This window comes from Spermophilus citellus (assembly GCF_964194105.1).
Source record: "Spermophilus citellus genome assembly, chromosome: 2".
Taxonomy (NCBI): Eukaryota; Metazoa; Chordata; class Mammalia; order Rodentia; family Sciuridae; genus Spermophilus; species Spermophilus citellus.
This window is the reverse complement of record NC_138183.1, coordinates 211682666-211703298: the sequence shown is the minus strand read 5'-3', so window position 1 is coordinate 211703298 and position 20633 is coordinate 211682666. Positions and strand designations below refer to the sequence as shown.

Below are 20633 nucleotides of genomic sequence, written 5' to 3'. Positions count from 1 at the left end.
CTTGCTATCGTGAATTGTGCTGCTATGAACATCGATATAGCAGTGTCCCTGTAGCATGCTCTTGTTAGGTCTTTAGGGAATAGACCGAGAAGGGGAATAGCTGGGTCAAATGATGGTTCCATTCCCAGCTTTCCAAGAAATCTCCATACTGCTTTCCAAATTGGCTGCACCATTTTGCAGTCCCACCAACAATGAACAAGTGTACCCATTTCCCCGCATCCTCGCCAGCACTTGTTGTTGTTGGACTTCTTAATGGCTGCCAATCTTACTGGAGTGAGATGGTATCTTAGGGTGGTTTTGATTTGCATTTCTCTGACTGCTAGCGATGTTGAGCATTTTTTCATGTACTTGTTGATTGATTGTATGTCCTCCTCTGAGAAGTGTCTGTTCAGGTCCTTGGCCCATTTGTTGATTGGGTTATTTGTTATCTTATTATCTAATTTTTTGAGTTCTTTGTATACTCTGGCTATTAGGGCTCTATCTGAAGTGTGTGGGGTAAAGATTTGTTCCCAGGATGTAGGCTCCCTGTTTATCTCTCTTATTGTTTCTTTTGTTGAGAGAAAACTTTTTAGTTTGAGTAAGTCCCATTTGTTGATTCTGGTTGTTAACTCTTGCGCTATGGGTGTCCTATTGAGGAATTTGGAGCCTGACCCCACAGTATGTAGATCACAGCCGACTTTTTCTTCTATCAGACGCCGTGTCTCTGATTTAATATCGAGCTCCTTGATCCATTTTGAGTTAACTTTTGTGCATGGCTAGAGAAAGGGATTCAGTTTCATTTTGATGCAAATGGATTTCCAGTTTTCCCAGCACCATTTGTTGAAGATGCTATCCTTCCTCCATTGCATGCTTTTAGCCCCTTTATCAAATATAAGATAGTTGTAGTTTTGCGGATTGGTTACTGTGTCTTCTATTCTGTACCATTGGTCCACTCGCCTGTTTTGGTACCAGTACCATGCTGTTTTTGTTACTATTGCTCTGTAGTATAGTTTGAAGTCTGGTATCGCTATACTGCCTGATTCACACTTCCTGCTTAGCATTGTTTTTGCTATTCTGGGTCTTTTATTATTCCATATGAATTTCCTGATTGTTTTATCTATTTCTACAAGAAATGCTGTTGGGATTTTGATTGGGATAGCATTGAACTTATAGAGAACTTTTGGTAATATCGCCATTTTGATGATGTTAGTTCTGCCTATCCATGAGCAGGGTATATTTTTCCATCTTCTGAGGTCTTCTTCTATGTCTCTTTTTAGGGTTCTGTAGTTTTCATTGTATAGGTCTTTCACCTCTTTTGTTAGGTTGATTCCCAGGTATTTTATTTTTTGGGGGGATATTGTGAATGGAGTAGTTGTCCTCATTTCTATTTCAGAGGATTTGTCGCTGATATACAGGAATTAGCAAAACTTTTTGTTGTTGTTCTAATTTAAGTTACTTCTGAACAAGCTGTGACTTTGAGAACATTTTGAAAACCATATTTTTAAGCAACATAAAAGAGCAGGAGCAGTAGAACTGACCTTTTGGTTTGACTAGAGCTAACATATGGTTGTTCAGGAATAATATATATCTCTTAAATTGCCTTTATGTGTCTGTATTGACAACACTTTATAATATCTCCACATACTTTCAATTAGGCCCTTCTGTGTCTGTGACTTTCACTTAGATGCCAGCTTAGAAGGGAATCAATACCATAGTCTGTTCTCATCAGCACTATATTAAAATCATTCAAATGAATCATATCATACTTCACATAATCAAACCTAAGTTTTACAATACTTTGACACTGTGCTTGTAAAACTGGTGATGATGTGGAATAATGACTAATATAATTCATTATAACGAGCCAAGCCTGGTGGCACATGTCTGTAATACTAGAACTCTGCGAGGCTGAGGCAGGAGGAAAGGAATTTCAAGGCAAGCCTAGGCAACTTAACAGGACCCTATATCAAAATAAAATAAGGCCTGGAGATGTAGCTCAGTGGTTAAAGTGCTTGCATAGCATGCACAAACCCCTGGGTTCAATCCCCAGTATCACAAAAAACACAAGTTACCATAACCCCAAGGGTGCTCTGCCACTAAGCTATATCCTCAGTCCCTTTATTTTACTGTAAGACAGGGTCTCTGCTAAATTGCTGAGGGTGGCCTTGAACTTGTGATCTTCCGAAAGGCTCACTACCTATTCTTGCACTATGAAGACCATGAAGATCTGAAAATACGCCTGCCCCAAGGACTTGTATTTGGTGGACAGGCTGGTAGTTGAACACAAAGCAAGGTAGAATGCAGCCTGTATTTTCTTTTTCTTTTTAAAGAGAGAGAGAGAGAATTTTAATATTTATTTTTTTAACTTTCGGCAGACACAACATCTTTATTTGTATGTGGTGCTGAGGATCGAACCCAGGCCGCACGCATGGCAGGTGAGCGCGCTACCACTTGAGCCACATCCCCAGCCCTGCAGCCTGTATTTTCAACTGCGTCTAGGCAGACAAGAAAAGTTCTAACTTAGGAAAGGTATCTTGGTGAAGAAATTATTGTCTGGCTTCCTGAAAAACAAGGGCTTTCTACACTTCGCCCTTGCAAAAGTAGTATGAAGGACTTTTAAGTTTTAAAAAGACAAAAACACCTGATAACCAAAGAAACCTTGGGCGTCTTCTAATGTAAGCCGCTCATCTTAGAGATGGAAGAAAAAAAAATAAAGGCGAAACTAGAAGTGTACTTGCCTACTATTCTCACAAGAGTAAGTCGGTAGCAGAACATTTCTGCCAGTACAGTACCCTCCCACTTGATGAATCAGTCGTTAGTGCTCACTGAAGTCCATCATACTTCTTGCCCTTCCTGCACCTGCTTCCTAAGTCTTAAGGTGACTGAAATACCTGCCAGTCTTATCCAAGCCCAGAGCCTCGACACTCGGGGTACACCTGCCCTCATTTTTGGGAGTCGGTCGGTCGAGTACGGCAACGCCAGAGGCGACTTGATATAAACCCACACTATGACTGAACTCCGCCGCTTAGCGCGTACAACAGTCTCGGCAGGAACGCGGCCTCGGAAGTGACGTAGCGGAAGTGGAAGTGCTGTGGTAGTGCTGACTTCCTGTTGTTAGAGGCGGGGGGGTGGGGGGCTGGCCGCTTGCGGTGCGATTGTGTTGGGCTGCCTGGGCGGCCCGGGAGCGGCTGACCCTCTGCCTGCGGGGACCGGAGTCGCTAGGCGTCCGTCATGGCGGTGTCGGAGAGCCAGCTCAAGAAAATGGTGTCCAAGGTGAGGCCGCGACGCTCTCTCAGGCCCGCGCGCGCCCACCACTCCCTTCCGCGCTTGGCCCGGACCGGACCAGCCAAGCCCAGCCCAGCTAGTCTCCCGAGCTGGCCGGAAGCCTCAGTCCGGTCCTCCGCTGCCTTCGCGGCCCCCACTCCCGAGGCGTCAAAGGCCTCGGAATCTGTTTATACCCGGGTAGGGAAAATGGGGGGCGGCGACCGTCAACAAAGGCGCAGAGGCTGTCTGCCACCTGCCGCCAGCCCTTCGCTCTTCGGGAGAGTTTGGAGCCGTCTGTCGGGCGGTATAGTTTTCCTCTTAAAATGTATAAACAGAGCCGGTCGTGCTTAGTTTCTGATCTAAGGTGCCAGAAACCCGTCAGTCTGCCCTTCCCTCGCTGGGGAGACTGGCCTTTGCAGTTTTGTATCCCCCGGGTAACTCAACACCGGGCCGGCGAGAGAGTAGAATTGGCTAAGAATTGGTTAAGTCAAAACGTCCAAAATACCAGTCCTTCGCTACCTCGGGAGCGTGAGTTTAAATTACAGTCAACACAACTCAACTAGTGTATTTTTTTTTTCTTTTTTAAAACAATCAGGCATTTTGCATTTTAAAGTCGTGGTTTAATTTGGTAATCACTTCAAAATGTGGTACTTGACCGGAGTGGAACGGTTTTGTTTTGTTTAGCGGGGGGGGGGGGGGGGGGGTGGTGTTAATTTTAAATTAATTGGAATAACATGTAAAGTGGTCGAGAGTTGAGCCTTCCCCAGTTCAATGGCTTAGCTTTAGATAGTTTGGTCAAAGCAGAATTGGTTTCTACCAATTATCCTCGGTTTAAGCAGTTTTCAACTTATAATAAAGCACACTATTATATATAACACTTTTGTTTTTCCCTGTTTAAAAAAAAAAAAGTGCTTAACTGAAGACCAAATAACTTCTAAAGAGAAAGTTTCATGGAGGGCCTGAGGCGTGAGGATTGCAAGCTCAAAAGCCAGCCTCAGTAACTTAGTGAGATCCTGATTCAAAATAAAATATTCAATCCCAGTACCAAAAAGAGAGAGAAAATTTCAAAATAGAGAATGTCTCCTACACAAAAAGTACATTAAATAGTATTTTGGAAATTTATAGTATATTTTAGAGAAAAGTAAAGCAGGCTAGGCCCCTAGTACCCTAAGTAGCTTAGTGAAACCCTGTCCCAAAATAAAAAACATAAAGGACTGGGGATTGGTTCCATGTTAAAGTGACCCTAAATTCAATCCACAGTACCAAACAAAAGAAGAAAAAAAAAGTTAACCAGGAACAAGAAATAGAGTGCTAGTGGGTAGAAAATGGGGTTAGGTTACAATTTTATATCAGAGTAAAGGAAGAGAGTAGGTTTAGACATTAAACTTCAGTGGTTGGGAGATTTTGGAGGCCTAACAAGCTGTTATAAGGATTGACATTTAGTTGGAAATGATGGCAGGTGTTTTAACAGTAGTGTTCAACAAAACTGCGTTTAAACTAGACTTCAGTGGTACTAGTGGAGGCACAGTCATCTGTGAAGAGGCTTTTGAAATAATCTAGATGAGAAATGCTGGCAATATGACCAGGATTGTACCTGTGGAGGTAATGAGAAGTGATCAAACTAGAGTGTTTTGAAAGTAGAGTTAGCAGAATTTTCTGATAGATTTGCTGTGGATGTGAAGGAAAGAGAGTCACCAAGGATAACTTCAAGTTTTGGGTCTGAACAGATAGAGGGGTATAGATGTAGGAAGAGTCACTTTGGGAGGAAAGATAAGGAGATAATTTTTGGTCAGGTTCAATTTGACTTTCATATAATTTTCATTGAATATTCAAATGCAAACTGTCAAACCAGTAACTGGATATACAGTACTCCCTCTTTTATCTACAGAGATCCCAAGACCCACAGTAGATTCCTGAAACTGGACAGTACTGAACACTGTATATGTTATGTTTTTCTCCTATATATACATATCTATTATAAAGTTTAATTTATGAAAGGCATAGTAAAGTTACCAATAACTATTAATAAAATAGAGCAGTCATGACATATACTCAATAAAATTGCTGGCTCATTGCTTGTGCACTTTGTGGCTGTTATTAAAATAAGAGTTACTTGAACAGCACTGCGACAGTTGATCTTGACAGATGCCACTGACACAGATAGCATAAACAGTTTGGATTTGCTGGGGAAAGGGATGATTCAATTCCTGGGTGGGACAGAGTGGGACAGCATGAGATTTTATTACAGAATTCACATTACTCAGAACTACATGCAATCTGAAACTTATCAATTGCTTACCCTTGGAATTTTCCATTTGATATTTTCAGACCAAGTTTGACCATGGGTGACTGAAATTGAAAAGTGAACGACCCCTATACATTTTTGAAGTTCAAGGAAGAGGTTCAGACTGGAAATTTTTAATCTGGAGATTTTCAACATGTAAATGTTATTTAAAAACAAGGGGAACACTACCACAGGGGTGAGTCTAGATAGAGAAGAGAACCAAGGACTCAGCCCTGCAGCTTAATAACATTAATTGATGAAGAAAGAGAAAGAACCAGCAAAGAGACTAAGGAGGAATAGTCACAGAGAAGAGGAAATTAAGCATTGATTGGCATTCTGGAAATTATGTTTTAGGAGGAAGTAATCAGCACTGTAGTTGTATCTCAGTGCTAGAACACACTTCCTAGCATATGTGAGGCACTGGGTTTGATCCTCAGCACCACATAAAAGTAAATAAAATAGAGGTACTATGTCCATCTACAACTAAAAACCTCTAAAAAGTGGGGTGGAGGATCAGCTGGGTGTGGTGGCACATGCCTGAAATCCCTGTGGCATGGGATTCTAAGACAGGAGGATTGCAAGTTCAAGACCAGCCTCAGCAACTTGGTGAGATCCTGTCTTAAAAAAAAAAAAAAAAAAAAAAAATTAAAAAGGGCTGGGGATGTAGCTCAGTAGTCAAGCACCTCTGAGTTCAATTCCCAGTATCCCTACCCCGCCACCAAAAGAAAATAAAAGAGGAAGAAGTTAATTTGGTCAGATACCGACAGTAGGTTAAGTAAGATGAAGGTAGAACTGGCCTTTGCACACCCTGTTGTAGGTATTGGTGACCTTGATGAGCAAGTTTACAGTGAAGTGGTAGGTACAAAATATATATACACCTCTCAGCTTCTCAGGCCCCAAACCTTGAAGTGTTCCTTGAGTCCTCTTTCCTTCACTTCCACAGAAAATCATGCTAGCTCTACCTTCAAAGTACATCCAGAATCTGATCACTTCTCACTGGACAGATACATAATGTCCAGAATTGGAGTGAGTGTGAAAAGAATGGGTCTAGACAGTGAGCATCAGTGGTTGCTAACATCACAGGGATACCCAGATATCAGTGTGCTTCTCAGTGGAAAAATATTACCTGTGAAATGATCTTGCTTAAGAGAGAGGGGAAGAAAATATGTGTATATAAAAATCATGAAGGTCTGGAGTTGTGGCTCGGTGGTACAGCGCTTGCCTGGCGTGTGTGAGGCCCTGGGTTGGATCCGCAGTGCCGCATATAAATAAGAAAAATAAAAGATCCATTGACAACTAAAAAAAAAATTTTTTAAATCATGAAGATCGTTGCTTCTTGATCCAGATACTTATTGATAGGAACATGTATATTAAAATATACCAAAGGGATGCAGTTAGCAAATTTCAAACCATGGGAACCTCTATAAGACAAATGAACAGGTATCTTCAACAAATAAATGGGGGGGATAAAAATAGAGATGAGCTCATCAATTAAACAGTAGATAAGTAAAATGTGGTATATCTATATAATAAGAATTATTCTACAATTAAAATGAATGACACTGACATACTGGTACACTCTACATACGGATGAACCTCTAAAATATGGAAAGTAAAAGAAGTTAGTGATTAAAGATAATGTGATTCTGTTAATATGAAATATCTAGGATAATCAAACCTATAGAGATAGAAAGTAGATTAGTGATTGGTCATCTAGGTGAAGTAGGGGGTGAGAAGAATGAAAAGTTATTGTTAGAGGGTATTGGGGTTTTTTTTGTTTTGTTTTGTTTTGTTTGTCATTGTTGTTTGGTTTGGTTTGGTCCTGGGGATTAAATTCAGAGGGCTTTACCATTGAGCCACATCCCTGGCCCTTTTTATTTTGAGATAGGATCTCAACTAAGTTGCATAGGACCTCGGTAATTGCTTAGGCTGACTTCAAACTTGCAGTCCTCCTGCCTCAGCCTCTGGAGGGTATTGATTTCTTTTGAGAATAATGAAAATGTAAAAATTGATTGCAATGATGATTTTACCATTCTAAATATACTAAAAACGATTGAAATGTACACTCTAAATATGTGAATTATATCTCAAAGCTATAAAAAAGATAGATGAGAAAATCTACATTTAAAAGAGACTTAAGATTTTAAATTGCAGTGGACTTAATTTGGATGCTTTTTCAAAAAATTAAATATGATATAACATTGAATATTTGATAATATCAAGTAATTAGCCACTATTTAATGTGATACTAGTATTATGATTTTTAAAAGTTGTTTTAAAGATATAAAATATTTATGTGTGAGAGGATATGATGTTATTTATGATTTGCTTCAGAATAAAATTGAAAGAAAAGTGAATGGAGTTATAGAGTAAATGAGATTGGCTGTTAATTGATTATTGTTGACTCTGTGTGTTAGATATAAGGGTGCACATTATACTCTTCTAATTTTGGATATGTTTGAAATTTTCCACTATAGAAAGTTTTTGAAAGAAAGCATAGAAAAGGCAATGTAAGACAGCAAATGTAGGTAGCTACTTGTATGAGTTTGTTTAGTTTTGTGGAGCTAGGGAAGGAAGCCTGCTGTGTATGGTAGACAGACTCTCTACTGAGATAAATCTCCAGCCTTCCTTATTGCCGCAGTCTGGCTGGGCACAAAATCACGAGCCACTCACACCTTATAGATTCAAACAGCAACTCTTTATTCCCGAACTCACACCGGCACTCTACACACGTTCTGGGCAAAATCCACACACTCCACCAGGCTCTGAATCCCAAATACTTTCTGAATCCCATGAGAACTCAAGGGGAACTCAAGGAGCGGCACTGAGGCAGCAGGATACGCCCTATTCCCAGCAGGATACGCCCTATTCCCAGCAGGATACACCTTAAACCTGGAACTGCCCTAAACCCAAGGAGCGCCCTAAACCCTGATCCGCCCTGGTCCTTGAGCAAGGTCACTTTACATGCAATGTCACTGCAAATGACCTGGGTCATGCCATGCATCATTCCTACTTGGCAATGGCTCTCAGCACCTTATATGAGTTTTTGTTTGCTTATTTGTTTGTTTTTTATATAAAGAGGAACTGAGATGTGACTGCTAGAGAGACTGGGAGTTTAGGAACATAACTTGTGTAACTAAGATGGGAGAATTAAGAACATGTTTATATGTTAATAGGACTGGTTACATAGCATGGAAAAATTGGTATTACAGTAGGAGGAGGGAAAGAATGGACTTTGAATAGAATGAGATTTATTTCTTAATTTTAAAAATATTTTCCCCCTTATTATCTATCATTCTTCTTTTAGTAGTCTCTGTGGGACTTTTTGGACTGTATTCTAATCCTTTTATTGAATGATTTGGGTCTGCTCTCAGATTTTTTTGGTTTTTATTTCGTATTCTTTGAGTATTCTTATTTAATGGATACAATATTATTATTTTCTTCTTTGAAGTTATTAATATTTATTGTTTATGAAGTTTTTCTTGCTTTACCTATTACTTGTTAGGGTTTTTTATTGTTGTTTTTGTTTTGGTACTGAAGATTAAACCCAGGGGCACTTTATCACAGCACATCCCCAGCCCCTTTGATTTTTTTTGTTTGTTTTGAGAAAGGATCTGTTGCTGAGGCTGGCCTTGAACTTGTGATCCTCTTGCCTCAACACTTCCCCTCTCTGTCCCAGTTCCTCCAGAGGCACTGGAATTACTGCCTTGGACCACCAAACTGGATGTTCTTGTTTTCAGTTTGTTTTGGTCCCCGACTTGCTTATTGGAGTATTTGTTTTTTGGAATAAACTGTTCATTTTTAAGAAAGAAGCACTAAAAACTTCATGTGCATGGTCAGTTTGTCAATTGATGAGCTTGGAAGTATTGTGATCAGAGTCCCTGATCTTATCTGGAGAAGAATGGAACAAGATTTAATAAAAGGTAAAAGGAGAGATAATTATGGGCTAAAGGGAAGTCTGGAAAAGAATTCATTAAGAAGAGGGAGAGAGATATGTAAGCTAAGTCTTCAAAAATGACTAAGATGTTATTTGGTAGGTCCTTTTACATTGGACAGAAGAGCTGAAATGGAGGTTGGTAGCTTTGGTAAAGGTTTCAAATAGGTGATAGGAAGGAAAGTAACTGAGGCCCTTTCAGGCTTTAATTAATATTAATAATTGACAAAAGCCAGTTTAACTTTAAGAAGAGTGCTATGAAGAAAACAGGATTTTAAAAAAAAATTAATCTAGAATAAAATAACAAGGCTTGGTTTTACTCTAAATTATTTTGTGATTTTGCTTTTCAGTACAAATACAGAGACCTAACTGTACGTGAAACTGTCAATGTTATTACTCTGTACAAAGATCTCAAACCTGTATTGGATTCATATGGTGAGTTTAATCAATACCTATTACTGTATTTTGAATTTGCTTTCTCTTTTTATTAATAATTATAGTTTTCTTGCTTTCTTGTTAAGTTTGTTTTTTCAGTTGTAGAATTGAACCTCCACCCAACATAAGTGTTAAGCAATAGGGTATTATATTTGTTCAACTCTTAAGTTTAAACAACAACAAAAAATTGATATAGAACTGTGTAAGTTTAGACCTAGGAGGAAATTTGTTTGTTTTGCAATTCTGGGGTTCAGACTCATGGCCTCATGCTTATGGGCCCTACCACAGACTCTTATCCCCACCCTTTTTTTTTAAAAGAAAAAAAAAGGTTCTAAGAATCTCACTTAAGTTGCTGTGGTTGGCCTCAAACCTGGTTCTAACATGTAGTCTATCACCTAGAGGAAAGAAAAGATATTGTACAGTATATCTTAAAGATACTTAGCTTAAAGTTACTGATGCTTAATCCCATTCCCCCATCCCCCAGCATCTCTCTGAGCCAAATCGTCAGCCCTTTTTATGTTTTATTTAGAGACAGTTTCACTGAGTTACTTAGGGCCTCACTAAGATGCTGAGGCTGGCCTTGAATCATGATCCTACTGCCTCAGCCTCCCAAGTTGCTGGGATTACAGGTATGCATCATTGTGCCCAGCATAGGAACACTTTTGACAAACCTATATTGTGAACTGTGTCTTGTGTTTTATAATAAGGAAAATTTTTATTAATATTATTTTTGATTCTGTAGAGTAGGTAAGATGGTGTTTTTGTTTTTTTTACTTTCTATTGAGAAAAAAATAAAGTTGGAATTTAAGAGATGACAACACCTGGAACTTTTCTCTTTTTTGTCTCCATCATATCCAGTTCATTCTCTTCAACCCTGCTTCATAGTGTGCCAGGGCTTTTATCCATTATGAAGCCTTTTGTTCTGAAAGCAGTGAACTGAATTTTGTAGCTGAGACTTTATGAATTCCACTTACACCTATGGCTTTGTAAACTTTAGGTCCTGAAAGAGAGGTGAGAGGCAGCAGAGAGGCAGTCAGTTCTGCTTTTCCTAAGCAACAAGTACCTGAAACAATTGTGTTCTCCTAAACCTAGGACAAGATTCTTCCTCATTTCAATTTTATTTTTGTCCACACACTATCCCATGGTATTTTGATCTGCAAAACCTTCATATTTACCAAAATTAAAGTTGGTTTTACAATAGCTTCAGTTTGGAGAAAATGATTGAGGCTTGAACTTTTCTGTAAGTGTATAGCTTTTACTTGATGCTGAGAGAATAACCTTGATGAACAAAACTGATGAAGGTTCCATCATCATCAAAAAAGTCTTGTATAACTTCATATGGCTTGACCAAATCTAAATCATCGTTATCAAAATACTTTTAAAGTAAACAAAGATATTCTTATTTGAAAATGTTCAAAATTAGAATAAATTACAACACGGTTTATAATTGTCAGTAATAAAACAACTGACGTCATCAGTGTAATGTGTATTCTTGTAGTATGTATTACAACCTTGTCCTCTCTATATGGCATGGTGTGCATTCCAAGTCAACACAGATTACTACCCTAATAAATCAGCGTAGAAAAATGTGAAATTAAAAAAATACATATTGAAAGATGTCATCTACAGTTAACTGTGGACACTTTTTTGTACATTTAATACTGTGTTTGATACTATATTAGAATTGAGAATGACAGGATAAACACCTGGGGATTTCTAAAATATGATACTAGGCTAACATTTAGTATGGTACTTGAAAGTGATGACATGAGTGCGTGCGTGCGTGTGTGTGTGTGTCTGTCCCAGGGCCTCATGCATACATCGTTTAGTTGGATACCAAGAACTCATATTTACTGGGACTATGGTACTTACATTAGTTTTTGCAAGTAATTCAAAGCATCTTTCCTTTACTCACTGAAAAGCTGATCCCCTTGAGTGAATCAACAAAGGATTCTTTGTTATTGGACAGAATGGATGATACATTAACAAGTTAGCCCCTTTCAAGGATAATAGTGAATTTTAACTATTGTTTCTAAAAGAATAACTTGTATGAGAGTATCTACAAAAATGCTCATGATTAAATCTTTGTTCTGGGGCTGGGGTTGTGGCTCAGAGGTAGAGCACTGACCTACCATGCTTGATGCACTGGGTTCAATCCCCAGCACCACATAAAAATAAAATAAAGATATTGCGTCCACCTAAACTAAAAAATAAATATTTTTTAAAAAATCTTTGTTCTTTCCTTTCAGTTTTTAATGATGGCAGTTCCAGGGAATTAATGAACCTTACTGGAACAATTCCTGTGCCTTATAGAGGTAAATGTCTTATTTATGTTTCCAGTTCAGATGTATTTGACGACATAATAAATATGTTGCCAAAAGTTAGAAGTAAATTGAACCTACTTTGTCAAGGCTTTCATGATGACTGAGATTTTAACTTCTGTTTTAACTTTAATTTTAACTTCTGTTTTAATTTGGCAGCAGCAGCTCATATTTCAGCTTTTTATAAGGCTTCTTATCAAGATGTCCTGTGCCTAATTGCATTGGAGAAATTTATTGTTTCAGAGAATAGGAGAATTTTGAAACTAAAAAGCGATCTCAGATGGCTATTCATTCAGCCTCCACGCCATTCAGTCTTTTCTGACTATGCCAGATTGTATAGTTGTATAGGAGGATTTAAAGTTGAGACAGAATTAGGTTTGAATTCTTACTCTCTAATTGCTCAGGTTTGTCACTAGAAGTATCTCTAGTATTTGAATAATAGTACCTAACTCAGGGAAACTGAGAATTCATTGAGATAATATAGGTAAAGGATGTAGAACAGAGTCTGGTAATAATTAGCAGACAATAAATAGTAGCTACTATTTATGTGAGGTTTGTAATAATGTTGATGATGGATAATTAGTCTGTTAGCCAGTCAGTCATCCTCTGGTGGAATACCTACAGTGATAAAAGTGCACTCAGCTTCAAAAGAAACTTGGTTTTGGACAGCTCTGTTAATTATTCCTGTGACCTATAACTTACCCATTGATTTCACTTAGTACTTGCTGTGCATGAGGTAATAGGGATAGGGGTTATGGACACAAAGATGAATAATGGGTTCATCTTTTCTGGAACAATCTACATTAATAACAAAAACAGGGAATAAATGAGATTTACATGTCTATAGGTGCTTATAGAATAATAAAATTTTTAAGATACAGTGAAATTTCAAAGGAGAACAAGGCCACATGGGAAAATCACAGAGGTAATGACATTTGAGCTTCCTATTAAAAGACGAGTCAACCTTTTATAATAGGATGCATATTATAGATGGGGGCGGATACTTAATCAAGCATTAGCACTGTGTAAAGCAAATATGGAAAGCTTAGGGAGGACTCAGTGAAAGTCAAGATTACTAACTCTGCCCTTGCCCTCAGAAAATAAACTCTGTTGAAGGAAATAGGTTATAAGTAACATAGTTTACAAATGTACATTACTCCGGGAAATTCTTCATTTACACAAAGCAGAGAATTCTGGGTGTTGGGAAAAACTTATGTTTTATATATTACCCTATGTCCTATTGGAACTTCCCATTACTGTTCACTCTAGGTAATTCTGGGCTAAAACAACAAATCTGAAGTCCTATAACTATCTAATATCTTCAGATGACATTTATGTGCAGGGAACTATTTCTAAGGGGAAAATGCATATAAATTATGTTAGGTGATTCAGATAGTTGCTTGGAACATTGGACTTTGAGCATAGTAAGAAAATACTGTGATTTTTGTTTAATATATTAACTATCAGATTCTTTAAGATGCTTCATTTTGACTACATATAGTCAGATTTCTCACCTCAGATTGTTTCATAAAGCAAAAAGAAGAGAATGACATGAATGATTCTGAGTAATTACCACTGAAAAGGCTATATGCATTTGTCAGACTGTGGAAACCAATTAGCATCTGTTTGACTATTGGATTGAGTTTTATAATCTAGGTTTTGTCAAGGGAATTTCAGATTTATCACTTTCTCCTGTAGCACGTTAAGCCATGTTCTTCCTTTCATTTCCCTTCCCAGCAAGCTTTATTAACTGAAATGAAGAGAGTCAGGTAGCAAAGAATAGATTGGATCGAAAGATAATTCATAAAGAATGTTTTATAGGATCAGGAAGGCATAGGCAGAGTAGTGATCAGTTAGCTCCTTCATCCTACTTATGTGTTTTACAAACAAAAAAATTGAGAAACTAATTTTAAACAGAACTTTGAAACAAAATATTTGCTGCAAGTTTGACATGTGTTCCTTAATTGTAGCTCTCCCTTACCTATTAAACTGTTTTTGAATAAAAATAAAAATAGAATAACTAAAGTTTCTCTTTCTCTTTCAGGTAATACATACAACATTCCAATATGCCTGTGGCTGCTGGACACATACCCATATAATCCCCCTATATGTTTTGTTAAACCTACTAGTTCAATGACTATTAAGACAGGAAAGCATGTTGATGCAAATGGGAAAATATATCTTCCTTATCTACATGAATGGAAACATGTAAGTATTAATAGGTTCTGTGAATTAGTCGTTTTTCATGTTTTGCTCACTAGCGTGTGCTTTCTATTAAAACTCAAGAAGGATTCCAAGAAGGGCGGATAAATTCAGATAAGAGACTAATCACTGAGCTGAGGTAATTAGGAAAGGCCCTCTAAAAGAAATACATCTGGGGCTGGGGATGTGGCTCAAGCAGTAGCACGCTCGCCTGGCATGCGTGCGGCCTGAGTTCGATCCTCAGCACCACGTACAAACAAAGATGTTGTGTCCGCCAAAAAACTAAAAAAATAAATAAATAAATTCTCTTTGTCTCTCTCCCTCCCTCCCCCCTCTCCCTCTCTCTCCCGCTCTCTTCCTCTCCTCTCCTCTTAAAAAAAGAAAGAAATACATCTTATTTGTATAATGCTTTGTATAAGTACATACTTTTTTTTTAAATACTGAGGCTTGAACCCAGGGGCCCTTTACCACTGAGCCACATCTGTAGCCCTTTTTATTTTTTGAGAGAGTCTCTTGCTAAGTTGCTGAGGCTGATCTTGAACTTGCAATCCTGCTGCCTCATGAGGCCCACAAGTCACTGTAATTAGAGGCATGTGCTACTGTGCCCTGTCCCTTAGTGGTATTTACTGTTTCTGGATGCAGGGTGAAAGAATCTGGACGGAGGGCCACACAAGCCTTCAGAATTTCAAACAACCTAAAGTGGATGGAAAGACAGAAGTTGCTATTCTGACTGTCAAGACAGCCAGGCCTTTAAAACAAAAGATTTAAGAGAAAAGAAAGCTATAAAGAAATAAGTCAGATCTTGAGTTTCCCTCCTGAAGAGATATGCTGAATTAATTCTTTTTTTTATCTTTTTGTTGAATTTTATTAAGTTATTGATAGAATCTTCAGCATCAACAATTAGCCAACTAGATGTCTAGAAAGTATTGTAAATGATTGTGGAGAGCGGCTGGGGTTGTGGCTCAGAGATAGACTGTTTGCCTAGCATGCATGAGGCACTGGGTTCCATCCTCAGTACCGCATAAAAATAAAATAAAGATGTTGTGTCCACCTATAACTAAAAAACAATTATTTAAAAAAAAAAGACTATGGAGAATTTCATGGATCATTTGTTGCATTTTACGTAGTGGATTGCATTAAAATCTTGGACTTTTCTTTCACTTACATTTATTGTAGAAATATATATTTTTTAATATCTTTATTTTATTTATTTATTTATTTGTATGTGGTACTGACGATCACCCAGGGCCTCGCACTTGCTAGGCGAGTGCTCTACTACTGGGGCACAACCCCAGCCCTCATTTTATATATTTATTTTTTATTTGTTCTTTTTAGTTATACATGATAATAGAATGTATTTTGACATCATGCATACATGGAGTATAGCTTCCCATTCATGTGGTTGTACCTGGTGTGGAGTCACACTGGTCATGTATTCATATATATATATATTTATTTTTTAAATATTTTTTTGTTATAGGTGGGCATTATTATTTTATTTTATGTGATGCTGAGGATCAAACCCAGTGCCTCACACATGCCAGGCGAGTGTTCTACCACTGAGCCCCAGCCCCATGTATTCATATATTAACATAGGAAAGTTATGTCTAATTCATTCTACTATCTTTCCATTCCCATCCCCTCTTCTTTCAAAGCTCCTGTTCCTCCCTGTTCAATCCGGCGAAACCCCGCCCCCCAATTGTGAATTGGCATCCATATATCAGAGAGTACATTTTGTTTTGGGGGGATTGGCTTATTTCATTTAGCATGATAGTCTCTAGTTCCATCCATTTACTGGCAAATGCCATAATTTCATTCTTCTTTATGGCTGAGTAATATTCCACTGTGTATATATACCATGAGATATGCTAAATCATTAAATACATCAATAAAGAAAGCGAATCAGCAGGGAAAAAAGATAGTAGAAACAAGACACTCCCCGACCTCAGGTAACCCAGTTATCAGGATGTGATTAATGTGTTCAACAAAATAGATAAGCTGGGCATGGTGGCACACTCCTGTAATCCCAGCAACTCAAGGCTGATGCAGGAGGATTGCAAATTCAAAGCCAGACTTGGCAACTTAATAAGGCCTTAAGCGACTTAGCAAGACCTGTCTCTAAATAAAAAAAGGATTAGGGATGTGGCTCAGTCCCTGGTACCAAAAAACAAAACAAGAAAGAAAAAAAATGACGAGAGAATTGAATTTAAAAGGAACCAAGAGAAAAACTTAGAACTGAAAAATAGAATAATATAAGGCTAGGGTTTTTAGCTCAGAGTTATAGGCCCTAGGTTCAATCGCTAGCACCACAAAAAAAGGAAGGAAAAGAAAAGAAGATGTAGAATTGTATTAAAAAGGAACCAAGTGGAAATCTTAGAACAACTCAATAGATGAGTTTATAGCAGATTGAATTCAGTATAATAATAGAGGGTTAATGAACTGGAAGATAAATATATTTATTTAATGTAGTTAATACAAGAATAGACTTAACAAATGATGTATATTATATTATGGAAAAGATTTTAAACTTTATTGAAAGACATTAAAGAAAACCTGAGTCAAAAAAGAGAGAACCTTATTCATAGATTAGAAGATTTAATATTATAAAAATGTTTTTTCTATACAGTTGATCTATATCCTGAGAGGAGTTTTTATTTGCTTGTATATTTGTTAATCTGTGAAATTCTAAGCAAAATCTAAAATGTATATGGAGATGCAAAAGATTGACAATAGTCAAGGTGCTTTATAAGGAGAATGGGAAAGAGACTTGCTCTACAGATAGCAAAATTTAGTATAAAACTAATAATTTAAGATACTATGATTGTTACAGGAATAAACAAATGAATAGATAGAACATAATAAAGAACCTAAAAAAAGCACACTATATAAGAACACTTGATATAAGACAATGGTATATTAGATCAGTGGGGGATAGAATGAATTTTTCAATGATGAAGTTGTGACAGTTGAATTCCTTCTTAAAAATAGACATAAATCAATTTCAGGTAGATTGTAAAAGGCTTTTAGGAGATAATTTAGCAAATTGTCTATGATCTTTTAGTAGGTGGACTTTTTTTTTTTTCCCCTAACAGCCAAAGAATTAAAAGACTTACCCATTTACCTAAAGTTTATACAAATTAAGAACTTATGTTCATGAACAACACATTTAAAAGTGTGAAGACCTGGGCGTAGTAGCACATGCTTATAATCCTAGCTACTGAGAAGGCTGAGGGAGAAAGGTTGCTAAATTCGAGGCCTGCCTGGGTAATTTAGGGAGGCCCTGTCTCAAAGTTTTTAAAAAATTTTTAAAGGTCTAGGGATGTAGCTCAGTGGGAGAGCACCCTTGGGTTAAATCTCCAGTACTGTGAGGGGGGGAAAAAAGTGAAAAACTAATCACACACTGGAAGAAAATATTTGTATGCTTAGAGCCCACAGAATAATATCCAAAATATGTAAATAACTTGTGAATTGTTAAGGAAATACAATAATAAAGTAAAAGTAAGATTTGAACAAATAACTTGATAAAAAAGAAATATCGATGGGCAGTAAACATGGAAAGATGTTTAACCTTGCTTAGTAGTTGATGATTTTTAAATTAAAGCCACAAAAAGATATCACTGCATATTCACCAGATTTGTACTGTTGGTTACAGTACCAAGAGTAAAGATGTAAAGAAAAAGGAACTCATAAATACTGCTAGTAGGAGTAAAATTGGCAAAACTGCTCTGGAAATCAGTTTGGTATAGTCTGTGAAGTTGTAAAAATACATACTGTATGAACTAGCTGTCCCATCCCTTGGTGTATACTTTAGAAAAATGTTTTTCAACCTCAGCATTGTTAACCACTGTGAGTCAGATAATTCATTGTTCTGAGAAGGTTGTCTTGTTTAATGTAGGATGAAGATCATTTAACCTTTACCCACAAGATGTAGCATAACACACATGCAGTTGTAACAGCCATAAATGTCTTGAGTTTTAAATATCTCCTGAGAGGTAAAAATATCACCCTCAGTTGACAACTCTGCACAAAAATCACCATTGCAACCATGTACTAGGAAATAAGAATGTTCATAGAGGCGTGGTGGTTAGTAGCCAAAGGTTGGTTGGGTATAACTCAGAAAAGTATCAATAGCAAGAGAAAGAATAAAGAAGTGATAGTATATTCATTCATTGGAACAACATACAGCAATTAAAAAAAAATACTCTGTTGAAGAATGAATCCTGCAAAAATTGCTAAGCAAAAGAAGTCCCGATAGAATACGTAGTTTAATTAATGTGAAGTTCAAGAACAAACAAAATTAAACAGTATCTGGTTTAGGAAATCATAAGGTAGTATGTTTAAAGTCAAGCAAAAGAATGTCTGCTGTCAGAGAAGTAGTTATTACCTCTAGAGTTGATGGAGGTAGATGCAGACAGGAAGGGAAATATTTTCTTTCTACATTTTTGGCAGTCTTCTGTTTCTTAACTTAGGTAATAGCTACACAGATACTGTAATTAATCATTACTTTTTAAAGTTACATATGTTTCATATATTTCTGTATGACATTTCACAAATATGATTAAAAACAGAAATAATGGTGGCAAACTTTGGTGTGATAGATGAGGTTATACCATGGAGAATCCTGGTAAAATATTAATTCCTGTCTGTTAATTCTCATTTGCCCACAGAGTTAAAGTGTTAACTTAGAAATTTCTTGCCTACATTATAGTTCACTGGGAGTATTCCTTCGGTGGCAGGCAGCTTTCCTCATTTTGTGCTTTAGAGACCCAGGTTCTCTCTAATTTGTGATGCTACCATGTCCTACTAGGACTTCAGAGTCCTGTGCATTCAGGAAGAGCAGAGAAAGCAGTAAAGAATATTTCCTTTCTTATCCACCTAGCATGGGAGTTAAGCATTTAGGAATTAAGTCACTTTGGCTATGTTCCATTGATAAACACTACTGTAAGGAGCACTGGAAATTTTAATCAGCTTATTCTCAGCAACAGTTCTCTATTATGAAAGGAGCATGGACATTTGTAGAAAACTTCTCAATTAGTTATAACTAAGTATAAGGGAAAGCTTCAGTGTACATTGTAGTAATCTTACATGACAATATAAAACTTCTATCACTTATCATTATCTAGTTAAGTTACTTATTAATCCTAATCCTGGGGCTGGAATTGTGGCTCAGTGGTAGAGTGTTCGCCTGCACTCGTGAGGGACTGGGTTCAATCCTCAGTACCACATAAAAGTGAAATAAAGATATTGTGTCCACCTGCAATTTAAAAATAAATATTAAAAAATATCCTAATCCTGACTAATATATTGCTTAGGATATAAAATCTGACCTTTTTATTGTTTATTAGAAAAGCAAACAAGTAAAAAGGGATGGAGAAGAAAGGAATGTTGCTTAAGTTTATGGGGTTTTCAATAGGAAAACAATTTTATAAAGGTATTATCTGCTTAATGGGTCTTTAGGTGTTTGAACCAAAATAAACTGCTACAGGACTGGGATATAGTGGTAGAATGCTTGCCTAGCATGCACAAGTCCCTGGATTTAATCCCCAGCACCCCAAAAATATTAAAATAAAGTTGCTACAATACTTTTGTTATTTCTTTCATATCCTATAGCAATATAGTCAGCAAGTCATTCTGAATCTGTAACCTGTTGCTTTATAATAGGCCTAGAAACAGATTAAAGATTAGATTAATCCTCGTTTCACAGAATTAAGTGTGAAAAAGTGTAATAAAGAATTAAAATTTGTTTCGACAAAATTGTAGTTTTAAGAATATATGAATGAAGAACTAATTCATACTACAATATGGATGAATATTGGGAAATTATGCTGAGAGGGGCCAGACACAAAAAGGTCACTTGTTATATTATTCCATTTTAATGAAACATACAGAAGAGGCAGATCTGTAGAGATAAAGTAGATCTGATTACCAAGGACTGCAGAGTAGAAAATGAGACATGACTACTAATAGGGCACAGGAATTCTTTTTGAGATTATAAAAATATTCTGAACTTAGATGGTAGTGATGATTGCACAGTTTTATGAGTAAACTACAAGTCACTGAACTGTAAGCTTTAGAAATGTTTTATGGTATGTGAATTGTATCTTAGTTTTTAAAAAAGCTTACACGAGGAGCTGGGATGGTGGCTAAGTGGTAGAGTCCTCGCCTAGCACGTGTGGGGCATTAGGTTCGGTCCTCAGCACCACTTAAAAATAAA

General features: G+C 37.1%; 1 protein-coding gene and 1 long non-coding RNA gene across 4 annotated transcripts in view; one reads left to right on the top strand and one right to left on the bottom strand.

Annotated features, from left to right (window-relative positions):
- LOC308640827 overlaps positions 1-3015 on the bottom strand; it is a 73404-nt gene extending 70389 nt beyond the window's left edge. Inside the window, exon 1 of one of the 2 annotated variants that reach the window (XR_014020358.1) lies at positions 2871-3015. This is a non-coding gene — a long non-coding RNA (uncharacterized lncRNA). Of the gene's footprint in view, positions 1-2717; positions 2825-2870 lie in introns of those variants that run through there. The other variant, XR_014020359.1, reaches the window with a different exon arrangement.
- A 70-nt stretch (positions 3016-3085) lies between these two features.
- TSG101 (tumor susceptibility 101) overlaps positions 3086-20633 on the top strand; it is a 66768-nt gene continuing 49220 nt past the window's right edge. For both annotated transcript variants that reach the window (XM_081278742.1, XM_081278743.1), the window contains exons 1-4: positions 3086-3252; positions 9812-9896; positions 12146-12211; positions 14262-14425. In XM_081278742.1, the coding sequence (XP_081134868.1) occupies positions 3211-3252; positions 9812-9896; positions 12146-12211; positions 14262-14425 (357 nt within the window). In that variant the 5' untranslated portion in view covers positions 3086-3210. The remainder of the gene's footprint in view (positions 3253-9811; positions 9897-12145; positions 12212-14261; positions 14426-20633) is intronic.